Source organism: Eucalyptus grandis, chromosome 5, assembly GCF_016545825.1.
Source record: "Eucalyptus grandis isolate ANBG69807.140 chromosome 5, ASM1654582v1, whole genome shotgun sequence".
Lineage (NCBI taxonomy): Eukaryota > Viridiplantae > Streptophyta > Magnoliopsida > Myrtales > Myrtaceae > Eucalyptus > Eucalyptus grandis.
In genome coordinates, this window is record NC_052616.1 from 7,446,302 (window position 1) to 7,472,187 (window position 25,886).

General features: G+C 41.8%; 5 protein-coding genes across 5 annotated transcripts; 2 read left to right on the plus strand and 3 right to left on the minus strand.

Annotated features, from left to right (window-relative positions):
- Nucleotides 1-1,242: 1,242 nt before the first annotated feature.
- On the minus strand, nt 1,243-3,201 carry LOC104446011. Its single transcript, XM_018873089.2, has 7 exons — nt 3,067-3,201; nt 2,865-2,957; nt 2,564-2,776; nt 2,307-2,462; nt 1,957-2,010; nt 1,722-1,859; nt 1,243-1,626 (listed from the first exon to the last, which is right to left on the minus strand). Exons 1-7 carry the CDS (start codon nt 3,199-3,201, stop codon nt 1,243-1,245), a joined length of 1,173 nt encoding a protein of 390 aa, XP_018728634.2.
- Nucleotides 3,202-4,923: 1,722 nt separating this feature from the next.
- LOC120293574 (probable DEAD-box ATP-dependent RNA helicase 48) lies at nt 4,924-7,762 on the plus strand. The gene is made up of 6 exons (XM_039313256.1): nt 4,924-5,054; nt 6,824-6,944; nt 7,140-7,304; nt 7,381-7,467; nt 7,536-7,658; nt 7,754-7,762. The coding sequence occupies exons 1-6, from the start codon at nt 4,924-4,926 to the stop codon at nt 7,760-7,762; spliced, it is 636 nt and encodes a 211-aa protein (XP_039169190.1).
- A 449-nt stretch (nt 7,763-8,211) lies between these two features.
- LOC120293575 lies at nt 8,212-12,032 on the minus strand. Its single transcript, XM_039313257.1, has 7 exons — nt 11,898-12,032; nt 10,148-10,225; nt 9,977-10,069; nt 9,076-9,231; nt 8,844-8,897; nt 8,629-8,763; nt 8,212-8,487 (listed from the first exon to the last, which is right to left on the minus strand). Exons 1-7 carry the CDS (start codon nt 12,030-12,032, stop codon nt 8,212-8,214), a joined length of 927 nt encoding a protein of 308 aa, XP_039169191.1.
- A 4,402-nt stretch (nt 12,033-16,434) lies between these two features.
- LOC104443787 (probable DEAD-box ATP-dependent RNA helicase 48) lies at nt 16,435-21,880 on the plus strand. The gene is made up of 10 exons (XM_010057312.3): nt 16,435-17,647; nt 17,931-18,031; nt 18,732-18,787; nt 18,862-19,083; nt 19,239-19,445; nt 19,536-19,622; nt 20,030-20,125; nt 20,196-20,411; nt 20,611-20,793; nt 21,194-21,880. The coding sequence occupies exons 1-10, from the start codon at nt 16,518-16,520 to the stop codon at nt 21,422-21,424; spliced, it is 2,529 nt and encodes an 842-aa protein (XP_010055614.2). The 5' UTR covers nt 16,435-16,517; the 3' UTR covers nt 21,425-21,880.
- Nucleotides 21,881-22,177: 297 nt separating this feature from the next.
- Nucleotides 22,178-25,331, minus strand: LOC104443788 (tetraspanin-10). Its single transcript, XM_010057313.2, has 11 exons — nt 24,982-25,331; nt 24,384-24,496; nt 24,211-24,265; nt 24,048-24,103; nt 23,650-23,697; nt 23,529-23,577; nt 23,331-23,414; nt 23,182-23,249; nt 22,792-22,917; nt 22,636-22,711; nt 22,178-22,529 (listed from the first exon to the last, which is right to left on the minus strand). The coding sequence occupies exons 1-11, from the start codon at nt 25,033-25,035 to the stop codon at nt 22,464-22,466; spliced, it is 795 nt and encodes a 264-aa protein (XP_010055615.2). The 5' UTR covers nt 25,036-25,331; the 3' UTR covers nt 22,178-22,463.
- Between the last annotated feature and the right edge of the window lie 555 nt (nt 25,332-25,886).

Genomic DNA, 25,886 nt, shown 5'->3' on the forward strand with positions numbered 1-25,886 from the left:
TTTTACATCTTTCTTCTCCGGCTACAGAATGCAAGAGTTTCTTAGTACCTGAATTGTCTTTACAGCAGGCTTATTCAAACGCCTTAGCTCCTCCTCTATTTGCAAACCTTCCTCCGAAGACGAGCTCTTCACTTGTTGGCAAAGGAGTGAAAACAGAAGCAGCATCACAACCTTTGATTCCATTCGTGCAATCCTGACCAGGGCGATGTGTGACAAATTGGCGATAAAAGCTATGGCCTTTGAGGGGTCTAAAGGAATAGTCGTTCTAGTTCCCAGCATTATTGCACTTGCTAATACCGAGATAAGTAGTCATTAATGAATAAGAAGAAAGAACACTGGAGAGGTCAAAGGCCAAGAGGAAAATGCCAGTAATGCATTAATGATGATTGTGGGTAGGCTAAAAATGGGAAAAACAATTTAATGATTCAACGGTTATAGCCATTGGGACATAGGGAGGTCCATTGACTAGGTAGCTTGACTTGATCAAGCAACAACCATCTTTAGTGTTGAATGACCAAATGCAATTCATCCTAAGAGATTGATTGATCAACGGTTCATGGCGAAACGATTCCGATCTTATGTTTAAAGAAAGCGAGATGTTAAATTATATCCCTACTCTATGAAACTGCTTATGGCATCATCGAAGCAATTTAGTTCTGAAACTTGAGTCTAGACATGGATGTACGACATGCTTTTGATTGGACCAAAATGTTGTCGCTCTCAGTAAGAAGATACTACATGGTGATTTTTACCTTGCTAAAAAAATGTCTCAATTTTGAAACGTAAAGGTCATAAATTCTCTGAAAATTGTCTGCCGGTACTCTTTTATCCTAAACTCTCTTTTGTATTACAACCCAAATGTAAGATGCTGCCAGTTTATCTAAATTTGTGATATATATAGCTAATAAAGGCACTTGTTATGCCATTAGTTAAAGACTTTTGCAACCTTTAATATATTGATCTTTCATGTACTATGTCCGACCACTACAGGAAACACCCAATGGTTATACATTAAATTTTACTAATAAGTGTCTCGAGAGTAGTTGTTAATATGATTCATAATAAATTAAGAGTGGTAGACTAGATTTGATATTGCAAACGGTAGATTACAAATCTGATGCTTTCAATGACCAAATCACGTCGCATACCACATTTCATATTCCATTTAAATACATGTCTGAAAATTGAATTTTCAAATTATTGGCCTGAAAAGAAAAAGAAATCTCAAGTTATTGGACTTCACTAGATCCAGCCAGTGGCCCCGCCGGGGCCGCCGTAAAACATAACATGCTGTAGAGGGCCCTTCAGATAGCCTCTGTCCATGGCCAAATAATGCTTTTCCTTGTCGGAATATGCTTGGGTGTCAGTGGCAGGCACCTGGTCGTGGGCCTCTGTGATGGTGGTGATGTCCTGACAAGAGGCGGTCAACTTGACGTCGCCGGTCGGAAAATCGCCGCGCCCCATGGGCAGGCTTTTCACATCCGGCGGGCTGTACGTTTGGCCCCCCCATTCCAAGTAAGTGGCCAAGTCTTGCAAGCCGGGGCTAGAGAATATCTTCCGCGGCCAAAACCCAACCACAATGGAGTCCTCGCCTAGTTCTAGCCACCAAACTCCACTTGTCGGATCCTGCGTATTAACAATGATAATAAGAATAAAAATGTAATTATAGGAAATAATTGATCCGCGAGAGGAAATGGGGTTTTGGTATATCGGAGGTTTACCCGGTAAATGAAGTAATTGTATGTGTACACCGGTCCTCCCGTGTGAGAATGTGCCTCGAAAATTGCATCGACCGGGTGATCAGAACGCACGAGAATGAACCCCGGGCAGTGGACATTGAAGCAAGATGATTTGCCCATCTGCAGCAAATTAGCCACTCGTGCAGAAGTATTAAACGATCAGATCCTTCGTTAATATGTCAAAAGAGTAGAATCTCGTGAACGTGTGGAGACTTGCCTTTTGGAAGATGAACCCGCGGGTCAGATTGTCCGAGTACAAGGACGGATTCACCTGAGGGAGTTTATGAGCAGAAGATAAGATGCCAAATAGGAATCAATTTGTTAACCAAATGAAGTAAAAGAGCAGGAAGATGGCAGCATCTTCTCATATCATCTGAGAAAATCTCAAATGGGGAAATCTACACATGCTCATCTGGAGATAATTAGAATAGCAGTTGCAAAACACGATTTCTCAAAGCTTGTATGGGCATTTGGATATCACCATCATCAAGTGAAACATAAGAACAAAAACTATGCAGAACAAGTAATTATGATCAAATGTGTGCTAACTAAAATCCAGGTTCTTACCATCCACCCAGCTTGAATGAAATCAGGGATATTCTCTATTTTCATTTGGCCTGCGCTGTACTGTGCCCCCCAGGCTTTTGGTACTTCCACGCTGCTGAACATGCCTCCTCCATTGTACTTCTTTAGGGAGCCGAATTCAGTTCGAACGATAGCAATCTGCAGGAGAAAAGAAAAAAATAACAGAAAAGAAAAAAATAACAGATTTGCTAGTACCAGCCTGGTACTTTGATTACCTACGTGAAGATTAGATTACTTACATGGAGGCCGTGTTCCTCGACGGTGTTTGGATCAGAGCGTCGAGCGTGAACTTTCACCTGCATTTTGGCCGCGATTAGTTCTTCCTTACTTGTCCTTCTGATAGGGACAGTCCCAGTAGGGCAGTCTAAGCGCTTGATAGTCGCGCTTCTAATTCCACTCGCTGACCATGTTTCCTGGTCCGTTCTTCTCTCAGGATGAAAACTAGGCCTCATCTATAAGAATAACTCATTTACTTAGCAAAACAAATTATCAATCTTAAGAACACAAAGCGTTTACGTAGAAATGATAGGAACCACATACCCCGAAATGGAAGGAGTGGTTCTTTAACAAAGGATGATCGAATGCGGGTTGCTCGTAAAAATCCACACAGTCGTACATGTCTCCATACTCCGTCTACGCATATAGACAAGCCACTCTCTCATAAATGTTTTCCTTTTAGCCCCTCAACTACAGAATGCAAGAATTCACTCTAAACTCGGGAAAACGAAAGGAAATTCTGTACCTGAATTGTCTTGACAGCATGCTTGTTCAAACGCCTTAGCTCCTCCTCTATTTCTAAATATTCCTCAGGAGACAAGCTCTGCACTCGCTGGCAAAGGAGTGAAAATAGAAGAAGCCACACAATCTTTGACTTCATTTTTGCAGTCCTGAACTGGATAAACTGAAACAGATAAGTAAGAACAAAAATCACTATGAGGGTCTTGTGCAATGATGATTGTTGATTCATGTGTATATGTACCTATAGATATAGAGAAGCTATTGAGAAAGCAACTTTCAGTAGAATTAGCAAATCCTCGGTATCTTTACGTCAAACTCAATTAGAGACGAGGAAGTAGGTACAATGCCAACTATGCATTCATTACCATCAGTGAATGACGAGGAAAGGTCCAAAGGATGCACTAAGAGTGCATTAAAGATAACTTGTTGACAGGCTAAAAATGGGAAAAAATAGAGTCAATGATGTCCAATTAATAAATGGTTCGACAAGTCTAACGAAGTTGAGGGGCAGGGGGAGAGGGAGGGTTGGTTTATGATACTTGTTTATAGGCTAAAAATGGCAAAATAAAGTGATTGATGTCCAATTAATTATTAATAAACGGTTCAACAGGTGTAGCAAGTTGAGGGGGTAGGGAACAGATGGTTGAAGTGGAACCTGCAAGTCTCTCCACTCTGCACTTTCGTGCAACGTTGCTGTTTTGTAGATAGGTATCAAATGTTCTTTGGGTGTTCAATTTTTGGGCAAGTCTAGAAGGGTTTTCTTCAGCTTCATATTTAATAAATTGATAGTTATTTATGCCAACTACTAAGTGGTTGTTTAGGTCACGAAGAAAGTCTCGAGCCTGGAAAATGTGTAAGTAGACATGCTTCTCTTCGATTTAGTTAGGGAAAGGATTTTTTCATAGAGCGAATCCCGCTCGTTGGGGTGTTGAAATAGAAGCAAAAATAAAAGAAAATTAGCACAAGAAAATAACCAAAAATTAGGGGGGAAAATTAATTGTAGCAACTCGGACCTGATGATGGTGAGCTTGGCTACCTCGCCTGAAACACTCTTTTGGGGTGACTTCAGGAAGAGCATCCGTGTTCGGGACAACTGCGAGCAAAAGACGCTAATTTTCCGAAGAAGTTCCGTTTGCCTTGTGAGTCAGCAAGATGCTAATTTTCTGACAACTGGGAGCTTGGGAGTTGACAGGGCAAAAGACAGTCAAATGCTTCAGAAGTAGTTAAAACGCTTCCATGCTTTTGACCTGTTACCTGGATTTTAGGTTTCAAAGAGACAAGATGTCGGGATAAGTACACTAATGGTGCCATAAGTTGTGTATGACGCTCACTTTGGTGCCAAAAGTTTCCGTCAGATCATTTAAGTGCCAAAAAATTTGAAAAACGCTCACTTTGATGCCAATGCCGATCCGATCGACCGGAAATCTGACGTGGCCTTTTTTTATTAATTTCTTATGCTGATGTGGCACGCCGGAACTTCCATTGGATCACTTAGGCCTTCAAACGACGTCGTTTTAGCATCCTAACACCAAAACAACGCTGTTTTGTGTCTTTCCCCCAAATTCAAAACCCTAAATCCCCAAACGACGCCGTTTTGTGTCGTCTTCTTCCCCGAACAGATCCAGCAATACCAACAGCACCGAATCAATAACACTAGCAGCGCAGAACCATCATCACCAGTAATTTTCCAGAAAAGAAACCACGCATTCGCCTTCGCAAGTTTTCCCCCATTTTCAATCACCTTATCAACCTTTCAAATCCCCGAATCTCAGTCTCACCACTGCCTTTTCCCAAGAAATATCGTTAGGTGCAAAGGAAACGCGACCTTGAAGAATCTCTAGAAGCATGAGTGATTCGGCCAATGGTAGCCGCGAAGATCTGGAACGCCACGGAGGTTGTCGGCGAAACCAGCTGCTACGAAGGCGGCGGCCGTGGCCCTGCCATCCTCTCCTCCGCCCTCATCGGCGACACCTCCCTCTCTCGGGATTTTCTGTTCGTTTTTTTTTTTTTTTTTGTTCTTTTGTCTTGCTGTGGCAAGCAACTACAATGGAGGTCGAGGGATGGCGGCTGAGCGACGGTGGCCGAGGGACTGCGGCCAAGTGATGGTGGCTGAGGGACCACGGCCAAGCGACGGTGGATGAGCAATGGCGAACAAAAAAACCCTAATTTCATTCTCCAAATAAAATAAAAAAAACGGTGTCGTTTTTGTGAGGTTATCCACATAGGATAACAAAACGACGTCGTTTTCTTAATGAAGACGGAAAATGACGTCGTTTTAAAGGCTTCTCGATTATTTTTTTTAAATATAAAAGCCACGTAATCATTTTGGCCGGAATTTGTCGTCGGTGGCACCAAAGTGATCGTTTTTCCTCCGATTTGGCACTTAAGTGATCCGGCGGAAACTTTTGGCACCAAAGTGAGCGCCGTACATAACTTATGGCATCATTAGTGTACTTATCCCCAAGATGTCAAAGGTTCTGCATGATTTCGTGGTCATTAACTTATTGATAATTCTGATTGTGTTGCCATTTTCTACCCTATAATTAGATCTACAGCTTGGTTCACCATTTTCAATTTCTTGTTTTGGCCCAATCACCATTTTCAATTTTGGCTGGCAGTTTAGCACTACAATTTCTTCTCCATGTCTTGGGAGAAGTACACTATGAGTGCCATAAGTTATGTACGACGCTCATTTTGGTGCCACCGGCGAGAAATTCAGGCCAAAATGATTACGTGGCTTTTATATTTAAAAAAAAAACTATAAACCCTTTAAATGACGTCGTTTTTCGTTCTACTTAAGAAAACGACGTCGTTTTGCCGTCATGTGGATGGCTTAGGAAAAACGATGCCGCATAACTAATTTGGGATTGAAATTAGGGTTTTCTTTTGTTCATCCTCGCCGACCTAGCTTGCTTGGCCACCGTGCTCGGCCACCGTGCTTGGCCAAGAAGTGATGGGAAAATAGGAGGCGAAGGTGGAAGAGGAGGAGGAAGAAGGAGGGTTAAAGGTGCACAGAGAGAGAGAAGACAATGAGTGTGAATGAAACAAGGAGGGCGCAGATGGAGATGGTGGATTAGACTCTGCTCAGAGAGTGCTGGTGCTAGTGTTGTTCTTCAGGGAAGAAGACGCCGCCACCATGGCTTCTCTCTCTTGATTTGGGGATTTAGGGTTTCGACTTGCGGTTGAAGATGCCAAATGACGTTGTTTGGTGGTTTACATGTTGACTGTACTCTCTGGCGAGTCACATCAGCGTCAAAAATTAATAAAAAACGGTCACGTCGGATTTCCGACCAACCGGATCGGCGTTGGCACTAAAATGATTGTTTTTCAAAATTTTTGGCACTTGCGTGATCCGAATGAAATTTTTGGCACTAAAGTGAGCGCCGTACATAACTTATGGCACTAATCCCCATGTCTTCCTTGTTGAGTAAAATGTCTCTCAATTTCAAAAGTTTTAAGTGTTGACAATGCAAGTATAAGAAAGTGTGAAAATGATGATGATTCAATGCGCCAAGAGATTTCTCATTTCCGAATATCACATTTGTACACTTTCTAGATTAATGTTTTCCCCCTACAATAAATTATCTTCCCCTATCGATCCTAAGATCCTGTGTTGGTAGAGGATGATTTTAGGGTCTGACTTGTGACAGGCAAGGATGCTGTGATCAAAGCTAAAACTGGAACTGGGAAAAGGGTGGCTATTTTGGTAAGATCACTGCTTCTTTCTTACCATGATTCATTTCATCAAGAGAACTTGCCAGTTGGATAGCTGCAGAAGGTAGAGCTTTCTTGAAGTACCATGACGGCATTGGTGTGCAAACACTTGTTGGAGGTACACGTTTCAAAGATGACCAGAAACGTTTGGAATCTGAGTCACACGAGGTTAGCCTTCACATGCATGTCCTGAATCGTTTTCTAAATAAAGTATCATTTTATGACATCGGATGTCTATGCAATGTAAAGATTGATGGATACCCGTACCTAAACAAATCCTGAACTTGATGCAAAAAATGTAGTCTCTCCTCAACCTTCTGCAGATAATTGTTACAACTCCTGATAGGTTGTTGGATCATGTAGAGAATAAATCGGGAATATTCATGTCTGATGGGGCTGAAAATGCTTATAATTGACGAAGCTGACCACTTGCTAGACCTCGGATTCCTCAAAGACATGGAGGAAATTATTGACTGTCTTCCTTGTCCAGGACAGTCTCTTCTATATTCTGCAGCAATGCCAAAAGAGGTAAAATTGATACCTATTTGAAATCGTAGAAATTCTGCTTATCATGACCTTTCTGTGATTTCTTATGTCTGTGCAGGTTTGCCGGATATCTCAGCTTGTTTTGAAAAGCAAACATGCTTTCATTGACACTGCAGGTGACCGTCATGTTGAGACTCATGCCCAGGTATGTTGAGGTGCTCTGCTGAATGTTGATCATCATAAGTAGTCTAAGACATCTAAATTTCTCTCTAGGTCTTATCTCAAGCTGTTGACGTTGCCACGGTCATGCTGACTGTCACCATGAGCGGGCATATTGGTGTGCATTTTCAAGTTGTCCATTTTCTCGAGCACATTTTGGAGACACCTGAATACAAGGTATCAATGAGAGTATTCTTTACTTTAACGAAGTCATTTTATACCCATTTGACAATATCACTGTACTCTGGTCATTGCATTATTCTGTACGACAGGGATGGTAACATCTCTCCTATATTTACTTCTTCAGGAAATGAATATGAATGTTAGAGCAATGCGTTCTAGGAAGCCTCAACGTTGCAGAACTCGCATGTGTGACGAGTTTCGTGAATAAAAGCGACTAATACTTGTCACATCTGATGTTTCATCCCGTGGAATGAATTACCCTGATGCTACATTGGTCCTCCAGGTACGCTAGAAAGATTTGAGAGTTTAATTTACCTTTTCTGGTAAAATGATCATGATTTTTATTTGATGGGAAAGAAGGAGCAGGTAGGTATATTGTTGCTACGATGGAGTCCATGGGGTTATAATATTTATTTGCAAGGATGGCCATGGTACAAATACAGATTGCTTATTTAGTATTTAACGTGACATTGCAAGATGGAGAACTTATATGAAATTCCAAGCTATCGATGGCCAAAAGCAAAGGAAAAATCTCTCACAGACCTCGTTAGGTGCCGGTGGCACCACCGGCCCCGCCATACTTCATGACACGGTGGAGTGGGGCATCCTGATGGCCTAAGTCCACGACCCCATAGTACTTGTCCTGGTCGACATACGTTTCGGTGTCTTCGGCGGCCTCCGTCTCATGGTTCCCGTTGATGGTGGTCATGTCCCAACAAGAGGCTTCGTCGTGCGGCTTGGTGGCGCGTCCCATGGGCGGACTGGGGATGTCCGGCGTGTAGTCTTCACCGAGCTCTAGCCACCACGATCCACTAAGTGGATCCTGTACACATGTATGCACACACATACATATATGTGAAAGAATGCTAGGGTAGACTACATGAAGGGATTGCAATACGGAATTTGATGCGAAATTGGTGAAAAAACACAAAGGAAATTGAGTTTCGATACATCCAAATCTTACTCGATAGATGAAGAAATTATACGTGCACACTGGCTTTGGGTTTTGAGAGACAGGCTGTAACACCGCATCCACCGGGTGGTCCGCGCGCACGAGAACGAATCCACACTGTGTATTGAAGCAACCTGTCCCGCCCACCTGTCCATAATTAAACAAGTCAGATCGTTTGGTAGCACATTGAAAGAGAAATAGAATATTGCGAATGTACAAAAACTTGCCTTGGTGAGAATGAACAAATGAGTCTTGTCATCCGAGTACAAGGATGGATTCACCTGAGGAATGAATGTTCACAAGCCAAAAGTTAATATGTGGAAGGAAGATTAGTCTGTTGACCTAATGGCAATGAAAAAGCTGAATCATAGCAACATCTCCTCGTATTACAATGCTGAACGATCAAACAAGGATGAAATGAAATGTGTTCTGCTGACTTGACTTAAGTAAGTTGCTTACTATCCACCCGGCCTGAATGTATTCAGCGCCACTCGATATCTTGATTCGGCCTCCACTGTATTGTGACCCCTGGCAAGGTGGCTTTTCTATGGTGCTGATCATTCCCCCTCCATCGTACCTCCTTCCCGAATCAAATTTGGTCCGAACGACGGCAAACTGTAACGAAGAACAAATCAGAAACTTCAGTTGCTGCTTCAGGCGAGAAGTCATTGTCTTATCAACTCGATCCATCCCTTTTAAGGATGTCCTCTTCCCATTTTGCTACGATTGAAAGGCTAATGCGGAAAGATAGTGTACCATACGGCAAGGAACGATTACTTTACCTACATGATCGCCAGGTGATTCTTGAGTGTTCGGATCGGCATTCAGGGCAAGAACTTTGGCCTGCATTTTGGCCGCAATGAGCTCTTCCTTGCTTGTTCTTCTGATCGGAACTGTTCCAATTGGGCAGTCCAAGCGCTTGATGGACGCACTTTTGGCTCCACTTGCCGACGACCTTCGAGGTTCGTACTTCTCTTAGGACAGGAACTAGGCCTCATCTATTAGCAAAACCCATTCAATTAGAAACAAAATTGGAAAGCCACACCAAAAAGTCCAAAACATTTTTCCTCAAAGTGTGTATTCAAATCATAAACATTCGAAAAAGTGCAATCAATTTCTCAACTTTTTGAATCCAGATGCAGTTAAGTTCTAGTAAAGTGTCGCTGTTGCACAGCACTTTTTAATATCTCTGAGCATATGCGCTAGGGCTAACACCTTGATAGAAGGGACTTGATTGCAAGGATTCAAAAAGTCAAGGATTTGATTGCAATTTTTCAAAGTAGAGTATGTGATCACACTTTGACCCAAAATGTGTAGGACTCTTAGGGAAGTACATTCATCAAGGCAAAGGAGAGTATACATTGAAAAGGAACGAATGATTTTTCAGCAAAGGATGATCGAAGGCGGGCTGCTTGTAGAAATCCACGCAATCGTAAGTGTCTCCATGCTCGGTCTGTGCACATAGAAAAAGCCCTCTTGTTAATTTTACGTCTTTCTTCTCTGGCTACACAATTCGAGAATTTTGTAATACTTGAATTGTCTTTACAGCAGGTTTATTCAAACGCCTTAGCTCCTCCTCTATTTGCAAATCTTCCTCCAAAGATGAGCTCTTCACTTGCCGGCAAAGGAGTGAAAACAAAGAAGCAATACAAGCTTTGACTCCATTCGTGCAATCCTGACCTGAATGATATGTGACTAGGGGTGTCAATGGTTCGGTTCGGTTCGGTTTTTCAAAAAAACCGAACCGAACTGAACCATTAGAAATAACTTCTGAACCGAACCAAATGAGACCTGAACCGAATACGAACCGAACCGAAATTTCGGTTCTGTTTTTCGGTTTTTGGTTTTTAGCTTTTGGTTTTTGGTTTTTGGTTTTTTGGTTACTCTGTTCGTCGACGAACCACACAACGACCTTCTTGGCAACGCCCGTAAGACGTAAGCTGAACAGGTAAGCTTGCCCCTGCTCTTGCCCTATTTTGGGTGCGATGGGCCGAAGCTCCCGGCCGTCCGGCTCCCGCAAGCTCCGGCCGGCGTCGCCCCGCATTTTGTTTATGATGTCTTCCTCGTCGTGTGTCAAGAGTCCCAGTGTGGGTCGAGCTTCGGTGGACCCAAAAATCCCTCGTTATAGTAGCGCACCCCAGTTGTTTGATATAATGCCCAAACTGGATCTGAAAGTTTGTGTGGGGAATATTCGTTCTCGTTGTGTTGTTTTGTTTGTGGCTGTTGTTGCCCCTTTCTTTGATCGAGCAAACGGAGGCAAGCGTCGCTGAGGCGTGGTTTTTGGATGGTAGGGGTGTGTCGAAATCTTAGATTGGAGCAAACGGAGGCAAGCGTCGCTGAGGCATGGTTTTCGAATGGTAGGGGTGTGTCGAAACCTTAGATTGGGTCTCTGTTTGGGTGTTCTGAGCAAAGTTTGGCTTCCACCGTGAAGAGGCCAGCGAGGGCAAGGGGGTTCCGGCTACGGCCGAGGTTGTCGGCCGTGACTCGCTAAGCACCAGGTGTGGTCGGACGTGGAGGTCGGGCGCCGGTAATGCTTCTCGGCTGGTCTAGGCGGTGGGTCTTGGTGGAGGCTCGGGTGTGGAAGAGAAGCTACTGTTCAGGAGATGAGTCCATCGTGGACTCAAGGCTGGTGAGGGGCTCATCGTAGCGGTGGTGATGGCTCGGGCAGGAGGGCTGTAGGCGAGTGTTCGGTGAAGAGAGAGAGGGGAATCGTTGAGGAAGAAGTAACCGAACCAAAATAAGGTTTTAGGATTTTATCGGTTTATTGGTTCAGTTTGGTTCGATTAACCGATAAAAAACTGAACCGATAAAAAAATTTCGGTTTTTAATGAGAACCGAAAACCGAACCGAACCGAACCGAAAAAACCAAATTTTTTGGTTCAGTTCGGTTTGGTTTTCGGTTCGGCTCGGTTTTTGGGACGGTTTTTTGACACCCCTATGTGACAACTTGGCCATAAAAGCTATTGCCTTAGGGTGTTCTAATGGAATATTCATAATAGGTTAATCGACAAAGAAAACATAGATAAAACAATAAAAAGAATTAGGGGTGCCATAAGTTGTATACGGCGCTTATTTTGGTGTCAAAAGTTATCATTTTAGTACCAACTCCGATATGGTTGGCCAGAAATCCGATGTGGCGTTTTTTTATTAATTTTTGAAGTTAATGTGGCTCGCCGAAGAGTACAGTCAGTATTTAAACAACAAATCAACGCCATTTGGTGTGTGTCAACTAATTCAAAACCCTAAATCTCCGGCTAGTCGCCGTCCTTGATGACCCTTACGCTCGGCGGCTGCAGCTCCAACCCCGACCCCAACCCTGACGACGGCCACTCGATGGCCAAGTCAAAGGCCATGATCTGGCCAGTGCTCGGGGAGGCTGCTGACAAGTGTGCCACCCCCGATCTCTCCCTCTCCATCTCTAATCTCCTCGATGAGTGCCTAGCCTACATCTTCCAATACCTAGGCTCCGGCGACCCGGGCTGATGCTCCCTCATGTGCTGCCACTGGCTCGCGATTGAAGGCCAAAGTCGCCAGAGGCTCGCCCTCCACGCCCACTCGAAGTTGCTGGATGCAGTCCCAGCTCAAAGAATTTGAAGATGTTGAAGCTAGTGAAATATTACTGAGATTGGAACACGGTGCTACTACGACGGAGGCTGAGCGACGATGGCCGAGCAACGGAAGCTGAGCGACTTTGACCGAGCAATGGCGACTGAGCGATGGCAGCCGGCGTTGTTGCTCAGCCGGCGTTGGGTGAGGATTGGACAAAAAAACCTAATTTCAATCCCCAAATAAAAAATAAAAATAAAAAACCAAATGAGTTGTGTGATGTTGTTTTCTCGAGGCCATCCGCTTAGGACGGCAAAATGACGTCGTTCTCTTAAGGAGGACGGAAAACGACATCGTTTAAAGGCCTTGTAAATTAAAAAAAAAAAACCACGTAATCATTTTGGCCGAAATATCTTGCCAGTTTCTCACATTTGGCACTTCAGTGATCTGACGGAAACTTTTGGCACCAAAGTAAGTGCCGTACACATCTTATGACACTATTAGTGTACTTCTCCCGGGACACACTTGTATCGACAGAGATGATTCAGTGATTAAAGGTAGAAGCGTGAAAGGGAGAGGAAGAGAATTAATCACTCCGTGCAGATGAGTAGAGAGAAGACGAAGAGACTACCTCGAAGGCTTGAAGAGATGGACATGGTGAGACTATGAGAGAGGAAATGAAAACAGAAGATAAGGGGCACTTACAATTATATACCTAAGATTTGCACAAAAAGAGAATGGTTCCAACCCTATGTAACTAAATCCTTCCAACCCTATGTAACTAAATCCATTCTTACCGAAAAGACAAAATCCACGGCACTTATAGTTATACACCTAAGATTTGGACAAAAAAGAATGGTTTTTGTCCCACCTCTGTTTCTATGTAGGTTTTTACTTCCATAAATATTAATTTTATCTAGATGAGAGATTTCCAAAAAATCTAATTCTTTTCAATGTTGTCAATCAAATTTATGAATCAATTGTCTAGTAGATCTATAAATACTTTGATATAGACTGTTTTTTTTTCATTTATTTTATTTTAGCACAACCATTTGTTTACAAATTTTTACTTTTATTGTGCATACTACCATCAAATCTCATCTTATCAGTCCTCTTATATATATATGACATGATTAGATTTTTCGAAATAAAATCACAATTAAATTCTTCAATGTGAAACTTTCAAGATGAAACTTAATTAAATCTAAACATTGCATAAAACAAGAATTTTTTTTGAAACAATAGGAAGCGTACTCCAAAATAAAAGGAATGGTTCTTCAATAAAAGATGTCGAACCCGGGCTGTTTGCAGCACGAGTCTCCATACTCGGTCTACACATTTAGACAAGCTTCTCTTGGTAATCTTTTCTTTTCCTTTTTCCCTCTCAATTACGGAATACAAGACTTCACTCTAGCATGAAAAAAAAAGAACGAAATTTTGTACCTGACTCGTCTTGGCAGCAGGTTTGGTCAAACGCCTTAGCTCATTTCCAAATCTTCCTCAAGAGACAAGCTCTTCGCCCGTTGGCAAAGGAGCGAAAATAGAAGAAGCGATACAATCTTTGACTACATCTGTGCATAACTGACCTGGAAAATCTGAAACGGGTGATTAAGGGCAATCGTTACTATGGGGTCTTGCGTAATGATAATCGTAATTCATTCATATAAAAATCAGAGAAGCTATTGCTAGCTACTGTCAGTGTCTTCATATCAACTCAATAGGGGGCATGAGGAAGTAGGTACAATGCGAGATTATGCACTCATTAATCGTAATTTGCGTGGCTCTCTTGCTCCTAACCCCCCTCAACTACTGATAAGAGTGATCTTAGAGGTTGTCTTCCCATGATGTTTTCTCCGCAGGGAAGTGCTTGGAACTTGCTGATGCTAAAAAGTTCAAGGGTACCCCCTGGCTTGAGCTGGTCTGGTTCAGTCCTTGGATCCCGAGGCACTTGCTTTTATTAGCCATGCATAATTGTTTAGCGACAGAAAACAGATCCTAGAAGTGGAACTCGCTCGTCTCTCCAGTCCGCAGCTTGTGTAACTCTGCTGTCTTGAGGATAGAAATCACTTGCTTCTTTGGATCTTCAGTTTCTCTGCAAGTCTAGAAGGGTATTTATTCTTCTGCTTCATCTTATTGATGGAGTACCCAGCGACTAGGACAATAAAGTTGTCTGATTTAGTTCAGTGTTCGGAGGGAAAGTCTTTTCCTCAGTTGCTGTTCAAGCTTTCTCGGGCCGCTTTTCTTCGAATGTGGCAAGCTAGATAGTTTGCCTTCATTGCTCTTCTTCCTGCGAATTCTCACTCCATTATCTCCCGGATTAAGAGATTGGTTAGAGAGAGACATCGAACTAGACATGCAGATAGGGGTGAGCAGCGGTCTAGGGTCGACCCTGGACCGACCCAACCCTGCTAGTCCTAGGCCGGTTTCCAAGGGGACCGGGTCGGTCATCGGTCCTAAGATTCCAGGACTAGTACTGTGCGAGTTAGTCCTCGGTTCTAGAAATTTAGGGTTGATCCAACCCGAACCAACCCTGATAATATATATATATATATATATATATATATATATATATATATATATATTGATAAAAGAAATATATTTAATATATAATATTTTTTAATGTTTTTCTTATAGATAGCAAACCCAGCCACGTTCTTCACGCCGTGAAATGGGTGAATAGTGTTGTGAAATGGCTTAAAATGTCTTTAGCCTCTTGTCTTATTCTTCTTATGGTTTAATTATTCAGTTGCACTTTTCTTTTGAGTTTGTGTCAAATGGAAGGAGTTTTTGAATAATAGTATTGCCGTTGTTATGATGATGTGCCTATCAAGTGGTGTGAAGCTTAATTATTGGTTGATTAGACTTTGCTTGATTGAATGTATGAATCATTTTTGCATATAGTGTTACAAGTATTAGTAATAGATGATTGCAGGAGAAGATGCCAAGAAAACATTTTTTGGCCTAGAATTATTTTCTCTTAAACTTCCTATCTCATCCCATTTCCTGAAGGGAAGAATGATTCAAAGACAAATCAAAAACAAGAAAATTATAGTATGCTTCAGCGATGGAAACACTTTATCTCTATTAGCAATTTCGATCATTTATATAGTTTGTTGTTTTTAACTAGTGTGAACTTTTTATGATAACCTTATCTTAAATTTATGTTGAATATGTACTTATATTTATAGTTTGGTTTGATATGTAATTTGAATTAATGAGTTTTACTTTTGAATGAATAAAAAATGAAATAAAAAAATTATTGGCTAGTCCCCGATTCCGTTCGACCAGGTTGGTCCTCGGTCCCAAAAATTGGGAACCGACATTGTATGGATTGATCCTAGGGTTAGGCATCGGATCGGCCCAACTCGGACTATGATCACCCCTACATGCAGAGACAAGTTCCCTTAGAAAGGCATTAGACTCCTATATTGAAAAAGAGGTCCTGACAGTTTGCTGTATAATATTCAAACTAGGAACTTTTAACCTTGCAGCAGAGGTTGCTCCCCCGCTTTCGTGCTTTTGTCAATTTAGTTAGGGAAAGGATTTTCCAAAGAAACAAATTATTATTATCTTCGGTTATTATAATAGAAGGAAAAAAAATAAAGAAAAATTAGCGCAAGGAAAGAATCTCAAAATTAGGAAGCATTAATTGTAGCCATTAGACTTGATCATGAGCTCAACTACCCAGTTTTTTTTTCTTTTTGTCAGTTCTACTCTATTCCTACTCTACACTCACTCTCAGATTTTTGCCATATCTCTTGCAGGGCGTGAGAATCGAAACTCACTCCTGAAACTTACGCGTCCTCACCTCATCCCCCGAGAAGGTGGGGATTTGAACAACTACCCAGCTTGAAACTCGCTTAAACTAGCCTAAGGAAGAATTACTCCTACTTGGAACAGAACTCGAGCCTGCCTATTTAAGCGTGCCTCAGCCGCATAATCTTATGAACAAAATACAATATTTTTCAATATCGTGGGAAGATCCTGACATGGGCTTTGATGCTTGATATCGGTCCAACCCACTCATTGATCAGGTCTATTACGAATTATCGAAGAGACCACCCTTTTCTTAATTTCGGGTCAATCTTATCCTAGAAATAATCATCAATGGCCTAAAGAAGTAAAACCTTGTCTTTATAGAGGCCCAATGATAATTAAACCAAAATCCAAGGGCCAACTTGAAAATTCCCCGAGCTATAATTACCAAATGACCCTTCTTTTTGGGTCATAATTATCAAATGACCTTAAACCCTGTCCATCCTTCTTCTTCTTCTTCTTCTTCGTCTTCTTCCCGCTAAAACCCTAATTCTCTCTCTCTCTTTCTCTGTGAACCTCAAGGAGCGAAACTCGCGATCATGCTCTCATCTCTCCTTCGCGAGCATCGCGTCCGCTTCTCGGACCTCCTGGAACGCTCTTCAGGAAGCCTCTCGAGCCTCGTCTTCTCCAGGTCCATGGGAGGAGGGCCGCGCACCTTTCCGGGAGGCCTGAACAAGTGGCAGTGGAAGCGAATGCACGAGAAGAAGGCCAGGGAGAAGGAGAAGCGGCTCCTCGAGCAGGAGAAGCAGCTCTACCAGGCTCGGATTCGGTCCGAGATCAGGGCCACGCTCGCCGGCGAGCCGGACGCGTCGGGCTATGGCGATTCGGCGGCGGCGGCGGCGACGACGACTCACGGTCCCATGTCTCCGAAAGACCACGTCAAAGCCCTAGCCGACCGGTTCATGAAGGAAGGGGCGGAGGACCTGTGGAATGAAGACGACGGTCCGCTGAAGGATCCTCCGCCGCCAATCCGGCTGGCGACTGAGCGGCCGGGACCGACCAGGTCGCCGATTGATTTGAGGAAGTTGGTGGAGAGGCATGGTGGTGTTGTTGGTAGTGGCAAGAATGTGGATTTGAGAAGTTTTGGTGGGCCCAATCATGTGATGAGTAGGAAGTACTCGGTTGTGAGTAATCGGAGGTTCCAGAGAAATGAGAGTTCCTCAGGCGAGAGTGATTCAGATGGTAATTCAAGGAATGATCGATTTAAATCGTCGCATGGGTTGACGGCTGATCGGGCAGACTTAGAGGATTCAAGGAGTGTTAGTGGTTTTGTGAAAAGTAAGAACTTTTCGCGGCAAAGGAAAAGGGTGTATTTCAAGAATGATAGTGATTCTTCTACTAGTGATGAAGAATCAGAGTTCGACACGGCAGATGATGCGGGAAGGCCCGATGCTAGTAATTTGAGGTGGCCAAGATTGAGTGCGGGCAGAGATGAGTCGGGGAAGGTGGAGAAAATGAATGGAGGCACAAACATGAGGAAGAGGGGAAGTAACGCTTCTCTCGGGAAGTATGATATCAAGATCAAGAAGAGGGTGCCTCTAAAGTTTGTTGAGGAAGAGACTAATTTTTCACAACATGTAGAGTTGATTAGGCATGAGCTTAGCAAGAAGAAATCGGCAGAAAATCAGGGTGAGGACATGGAGGAAGTTTACATTTTCACTCAGAAAAGGTATAATAGGCCTTTCTCCATATGAATATCAAGTCAACAATCGGTTTCTCTAGTTTCCATTGCTTTTGCTTGAGTGGAATAGAACAGTGTAATTGAGTAAACAGAAGATTATTGCATGACAGATAAGTGGATTGGTTGATGTATGGGATATTATTTCCAAAGATGGTTCATCAATTCACTGAATTTCTTGCAATGAAAAAGTCCGAAGTTGTTGGATGTTATAATGGGTTTAACTGTGGGTTTTATTGTGTGCCTCTGGTCATTTTGTGTTTCCTTTTTCCAGGTTTGACGAATGTGACATATCACCATTGTCGATTAAGGCTCTTTCATCAGCTGGGTATGTTCGAATGACCAAAGTGCAGGAAGCTACGCTCTCACTTGATGGTAGTAGCTATGCTATCTTGTATATTAATCACTACGTTGCCTTTTTAGGGCTAAATCAACACATCAATAAAGCACAAGCACAAGTTGCTGGGTTTTAGATCTCCTAATAACATATTACTTCACATAGAGCAGCTTACACAATTCATCAATCCATTTCCATGCATTAGACATATAGCATTTGTGAATTTTTGTGGATGAGTTCCCTTTGCCTTGTGAGTCAGCAAGATGCTAATTTTCTGAAAATTGGGAGCTTGTGAGTTGACAAGGGAGAAGATAATCAAATGCTTCAAGTGGTTGAAACGCTTGCATACTTTGATCTGTTCTGGAGTTTAGGTATCAAAGAGATAATCGATTGATTATTCTGATTGTGTCACTATTTTGTGCCCTGTAATTAGATCGACAGCTTGCTTCACCATTTTCAATTTTGGCTGGCAGTTGGCACTATTTTTCCTTCTCCATGTCTTCCTTCTTGAGTCAAATATCTCTCTCAATTACAAAATTTTTTACTGTTGTGATTGTGGAAATTAAAGAAAGTGTGAAAATGATAATGCTTTAACGCACAAAGAGATTTCTCATTTCCAAATATCATATTTGTACACTTTTTAGATTAATGCATTCACCCCACAGTACATTATCTTCCCCTGTTGATGCTAAGATCCTATGTTGGTAGATGATGGTTTTAGGGTCTGATCTTTGACAGGCAAGGATGCTGTGATCAAAGCTAAAACTGGAACTGGGAAAAGTGTGGCTTTTTTGGTAGGATCGCTGCTCCTTTCTTATCATCATTCATTTCATCAAGTTCCATGACGCTTTTGTTTATACTCAAACAGCTTCCTGCTATTGAAACAGTTTTAAAGTCACATAGCAATAAAAATCAGCGGGTGCCTCCAATATATGTTCTTATCCTTTGCCCCACAAGAGAACTTGCCAGTCAGTTAGCTGCAGAAGCTAGAGCTTTGCTAAAGTACCATGATGGTATTGGTGTGCAAACACTTGTTGGAGGTACTCGTTTCAAAGATGACCAGAAACGTTTGGAATCTGATTCATGCGAGGTTAGCCTTCATATGCGCGTCCTGAATCTTTTTCTAAATAAATTATCATTTTATGACATTGGATGTCTATGCAGTGTAAAAATAGACTGATACACATATCTAAACAAACCTTGAACTTGATGCAAAAAATATATACTCTCTTCATCCCTCTGCAGATAATCGTTGCAACTCCTGGTAGGTTATTGGATCATGTAGAGAATAAATCAGGTATATCCGTACGTTTGATGGGGCTGAAAATGCTCATAGTTGATGAAGCTGACCACTTGCTAGACCTTGGATTCCGCAAAGACATGGAGAAAATTGTTGACTGTCTTCCTCGTCAAAAACAGTCTCTTCTATTTTCTGCGACCATGCCAAAAGAGGTAAAATTGATACTTATTTCTTCTTTGGATCTTGAAATCATAGAAACTCAGCTTATCATGGCATTTCTCTGATTCATCATAACTGTGCAGGTTCGCCGGATATCTCAGCTTGTCTTAAAAAGAGAACATGCTTACATTGACACTGTGGGTGTCGGTTGTGTGGAGACTCATGCCCAGGTATGTTGTGGTGTTATGCTGAATGGTGATCATCATAAGTAGTCTAAGACATCTAACTTTCTCTCCGGGTGTCTCAAGCTGTTAAGTTTGCTATGGTCACTTGACTGTCAGCATGAGCAGGCATATTGGGATGTGGTAGTTTAAAGTGACAAAATATGGGACTATGAGTGAGCCAAGATTGCCCTTTATTTGTAGTCATGTATTGTATTCCAAATGTGGGAGGTGGTTACAACACAAGCATGAGTACTAATAATGGACTAATTTACTGCCATCTTTATTTCATTTCTCTCTCTTTTATTATTTTCAGCTGATTATGAGGAGAATGAGGATCATATTGTATGTGTCATGTACCCATGGTTCCTCTCTATGTTTGATTAGCTGGACACATATTTTACCTGTCGTTGCAGGTTAAGCAGTCCTATGTAGTTGCTCCTCATGACATGCATTTTCAAGTTGTTTATCATTTTCTCAAGGAGCATATCTTGGAGGCACCTGATTACAAGGTATCAATGGGAGTATTCTTTATTCTAATGATGTCATTTTCTACCAGTTTAACAATATCACTATGCTCAGGTCATTGTATTCTGTACAACGGGGATGGTAACATCGCTCCTGTATTTACTTCTTCGCGAAATGAGGATGAATGTTAGAGAGATGCATTCTAGGAAGCCTCAACTTTACAGAACTCGCATAAGTGATGAGTTTCGAGAATCAAAGCGACTGATACTTGTCACATCTGATGTTTCATCCCGTGGAATGAATTACCCTGATGTTACCTTGGTCCTCCAGGTATGCTAGTAAGATTTGAGAGTCTAATTTACATTTTCCTGGTAAAATAGTCAAGTATTTTGTCTGATAAAAGGCTGGTGCTGGCATTGAGCTTGATTTCTAAGCAAATCCTAAGGAAAAATGATCATGAATATTGCTGCCATATTAAGTTTGTCGAGTGTCGTTCTCTCTTCTGGGAGTAATATTGAGTTCAATTCAGGTGGGTATACCCTCTGACAGAGAACAGTATATACATCGTCTCGGGAGAACAGGACGGGAAGGGAAAGAAGGAAAAGGAATTTTGTTGCTTGCACCGTGGGAAGAATATTTCCTGGATGAAGTGAAAGATCTGCCCATTGATAGAATCCCTGTACCATCTGTGGAGCCAGATGTCAAAGTTAGGGTAATCATCTGCCCCATTCTTCTTTTGCCACTTGTATGCTTATACATGTACATGTTGCTCATTGAACCTGATAGGAGTAGCTTTTACTGCTGTCGTGCTTGATAAGTTGATGCGTAAATATCCTAACTTACACTGTAATGTTAATTATAATTTTCTTCTGAAGTTTAAAATAAGCGATCAAAGTGACAATGTAAACTTTTTTAGGGGGGAATCATCCTTGCAGGTAAAACTACTAACAGTTTCTTCCCTTTTCTCGGGATAAGCAATAGGATGGTTTCGCTCAAAATCAAAAGATCAATTCTGCTAGTGCTTCTCTTCAGGCTTTTGACACTCTTTTAGCTAGTAACAAAGTTTGGCTCGCCTTTCCTTTTTGTCTTGCTTAAGATTCTCTCTGCTGCAGATGGAGCACTCAATGGCAAAAGTTGATACAAGTGTCAAAGAAGCAGCATACCATGCTTGGCTTGGCTACTATAACTCGATCAGGGAGATTGGCAGAGACAAAACAACACTTGTTGAGCTAGCCAACCGATTCTGTGAGTCCATTGGTTTGAAAAATCCTCCGGCGCTATTCCGCAAGACAGCACTAAAGATGGGTTTAAAGGATATTCCTGGCATCAGAATCCGCAAGTGATCCTTGTTGCAGTGACATCCGAGTCCTGTATAAAGATGAAATGGCTTCATCACGTTGGTTCAGCGCTTCAATCGATGTTGTTATGAGAGAACAGTGCTTGTCATTGATAAAGAAGAAGGAGATCAACCAGGGTCAATCAATCAGGAGACAGTGTTTCCGGTGTCCTGCTTCTTTTCTGCGTCCATGGTCATCATCTTCAAGCTTCCGGTTTCACTTGTCCTGCCATTAAGGCATCGATTTCCTGGAACCTGTGGAAGCTGGACAGCTTCTAAGTGTGGAGCCACTAGATTTAAGAGCTATCTGGCGGATGCATCAGGTGTTTAACCTTGTATCAATCCACTTGTTTAATCGATACAGGACTCAATGTAAGGAACGACTTCATTCATAGCGTGTTCATTAACCCTTTCTGTGGTAGCTTGGCACTTTGAATTTAGAATTACACGCTGGTGCTGCTCACTTCTTCGTGCAAATTTAATTTTTTTCCCCGAGTGAAAGATGGGTAAACTGTGTGAACGATACACAAAAGAGATCAACTCTTCAAATCGCCCCTTTAAGATATAATGTGATCTCTTCTACTGATTTCTCATCCCCCATAGGGGGCAAAAAAAAAAAACCTGATTTCTCATTAAGCGTGAAGTCTTCGACCAGCTACAACTTTTACGGATCAAATATCGAATTTCTCCTTATATGGCAATTGACGAATGATACCTTTCATCACCCGTAACTTTAAAGTTGTAAGAAGAGAAGAGAAACTATGATAAAGTTTACTTACATTGACGAATGAACATTTCTTCCACAAGACAACAACATATGAATAAAGAAGTACTCGAAACAGTAAATGTCTACACTTCATACTTAAAACTACTAAGCTCACAAGGCACAGTTTGTGTTCACAAAACAAATCTCCATGAAGAGACAAACCCGACATATTTTATCTAGCGTAAAAGAAGACAATGGCTCGCTCTCAGATATGTCTTGTTTGAAGAGAACTCGACTTTTGGATATAGTGAATCCTTCCAGATTATGGGCCTGTTTTTCCTCAAGCTTTTGAGCGATATTGGGCAACATTTTGCCTTGCGCAGCATCCGATGAAATATATCACAGACTGGAGAAGGGCAATTTGTGAAAAGAATATCAGGAAAAACACCAACTAGAACATCTAAACAAGAATTTAGAACAGCCCTTTATCTTCTGATTTAGTTTTGCCTTACCAAGACAACGAACAGGATAACGTTAAAAATTGCAACCACCCTCCACTCGATCTTCATATACTGAGCAACACCAGCCCTAGGACAGCAAGTGACAGTCAGACATATCCTAACAGAGGGAGAAATAAGAGAAGCAGGCACTAAAGCAATGACATTTACTTGCACGAATCACAATTGTAGCACTTCACCGCTCGGGAGTTCTTATAGAGTTTGCAGTCCTTGTTGGAACTGACGGGGTGGTAGCTCAAGTCGTAGTATGATGCATTCACGGCAGGGTAACCACACCTAGAATAAAAAAAGGTTCATGAGAAAATAAAAAAATTACATCAGGTACAAACAACTTTTGCTAACGTAGAATTTCATTCAAACAATTCCAAAAGAAATGGCATGGACTTCAGTTTCCTGATTTTGTCATCTATCTTTTCAAATTTTGCAAATATAATTAGGTAAATTTGAGATGGATATCAAATCCCTATAGTAGGGGTCTATAGCAAGGAGGGGAATGAGGAAAAGAATCTTTTTCAGTCGAGAGACAACAAAGGAACATACTCAGATGGGGGTCGGCAACAACCAGCTTCAATTGGAGTTAATTTTGCTGATTTATATTGTCTGAGAGTCTGAAATCACAAAGCAGTTAGTCTCAAATAATGACAACATAATCATTTAGACCAATCAGAACCCCAAGTGACAAACTAGACCTTATATTTCTTCGATAAGTTGTCGCAGTCCTCAGATTTCACAAGACAACTCTTCAAGCGCTCCCAGTTATGTGCATCGTTTAACTGAATAGAAAAGCCAAATTGAGTCTGAGTTATGACAATCAGCAGAAAGACAACGAAAACTCAGAAGAATGGCATGGCAAAAAATAAAGGGCAGGTTTCTAATTCAACACTCACTTGTTTTAGAAACCACGAACTGTAATCCTGAAGTTGATACTCTTTGTACCTGAGAAGACACAGTTATGTGAATAAGGTAGTTCAACTCTGATGCTGTCAGCTGAAGTAAATGGATACTTACTTTAAACCGGTTACGCTGTGCCCCGAACCATTGTTTGTCACAATGAAGCTAAAAATGCACAAAAATATTTCAGCATCTGAGTCAATACAGGATTAGGATAGGAAACCCATGAAGTTATTTATCTAGAATTTCAACTCATAATCTGGATCTGAAGTATTAGTACGCAAAATAGTTATTTACCAAGCTTTGATAAGATGTACAGATCTTTTGAGAGTATAAGTTTAATAAACTTGAAAAGAGAGGATACCAGTAGCTTGTAAACTCAGCAAACCCTGTTTCCAAATAACGGCAGAGCATCATTCTGCTATAATAGGCTTTCCCCCCAAAATCTAAAAGCCTGCCCCAGCTCATGAAGCATAAATTACAGAATGACAAAGGCTTTTGTAAGATATACTTACGCTAGCACGGTGAACACAAGGATTCCCACCAATATCAGGCATAACAAGATCAAGTACTGTAAAGTGTCAAGTTGAGATCATTGCAAAAAGGCAAAAATATGTAAGGGGAAAAATAGCAGTTGTCTCTAGAGATGAAAATTTCCACTGAATGTGATAAGGATACAGCCCACAACAGTATTGAGTTATTCTTCAATGCACCGAGAAAGCCAATTATTGATCTGAAAGTCAAAACAAGCAAGCTATCCGTTACATATTGGTGATAAAAAGCAATGGAGAGGAATACTAAACCAAGCATTATAGCAAATTAAATTAAGAACAAGAGCAAAGAAGACTTACATTATGAATATAAATGCCCCAAGACCCACAACAGGAAGAGCGAGGGACTTTCGGCAATTGTCATCGTGAGTGCTCATCCACACGCCAAACCCTATAACAGTAACAGCCAAAAGCTGCACGAACAAGGAAACAGAGAATTCACGCCTGAATCAAGATCACACATTTCCATCCTTTTAACATTTCTGCACGGAACTTCGACATTTTCACGAAATTACTGCGGAGCACTCAGTCAATGAAGTCACCAAAAAGAACAAAGGTTGCTGCAATTGCAAAATCCCTCACCGAAGCTTCAGTACACTCCACATCTAAATCACAGTTACCCAATCCGAAATAACCAATGGCTAGAAAGCCTTACAGGCCAAAAAAAGACAGGACTTTGCAGAAAATTAAAGAATGCGCGCGACACAGAGACCGGCATTCCGAGTGACACCATGACCTAGTCACAGTAACAGTGGGAAAATGGCAAGAACATGAACATAAGCCGTCGAAAAGCGAACAACAACCAAATGGGTACTCCGACATAGCGAGCAAACAACGTAAAGGAGGCTACTTTAAGGAAAATCCCAACTCCAAAGCCAGAAGAGAATACAAATTATACCATAGTGATGAAGTTGATCCATCTGATGACGAACGTGCTCGTTCCGACGCCCATCTACACACTCTCTCTCTCTCTCTCTCTCTCTCTCTCTGTGAACTCGTACAGCAAGAGAAACAGAAAGAGAGAGAAAGGGTACGCTGCTCCGGCTCTATACAGCAGAAGAAGACGCTGCCCGAGAGCGGAAATGCCGCTTGCAGTGCAAGGGAAGAGAAGAAAGGCTGTGTCAGAGTGGGGTACTTTTAAGGTGGATGGAGGAGACAAGGACCTTTATGTCCAAAAAGCCGATATCACGGGCACGTGGTCGCGACATTGTCCTCCTTCCCCGTTACCCCACCCAGACGACACAGGAGAAAACAAGAGTTGCTTAATCCACGGGACAATCCATGTCTATGATGTCCTTTTTCTCTCCCCCAACTGTTTTTCATCGTCAGACATGATCGTTCTTCCGGTCCTCACGCCAACCAACCCGGGTTGACTCCTGTAGTGTGACTCGGACACGAACAGAGATAGTCTCTCGCGTCATCCTCCGGAGGACTCAAATTGGAATCTCTCCCTCGATCCCTTCAACAGTCACATTTGTTTTTTTTTTTTTTTTTCTTAATAAATTTTATTTTATTCCTATTCTAACTTTCGTTCTTAAGCTTTTGTTTTATTTCCTTATAAGGTATAAAAATCAAAATTTATACTTAAAATTAAATCATTTTAATCCCAATCATTTAAGAAATTGAAGAGTCAAATCTCTTACCTTTCTTTTTATGGGAATGATGGTTATCGGGACAAATCCCAATGATTCTCTTTAATGAAGTAACGCCACAATTTAATAAATGAGGGATTGCACAAACAATTTAAGCTTCCTATAATGTCGAAGACGCCGTGCCAAATCGGTTGTGTAATCGACACAATTT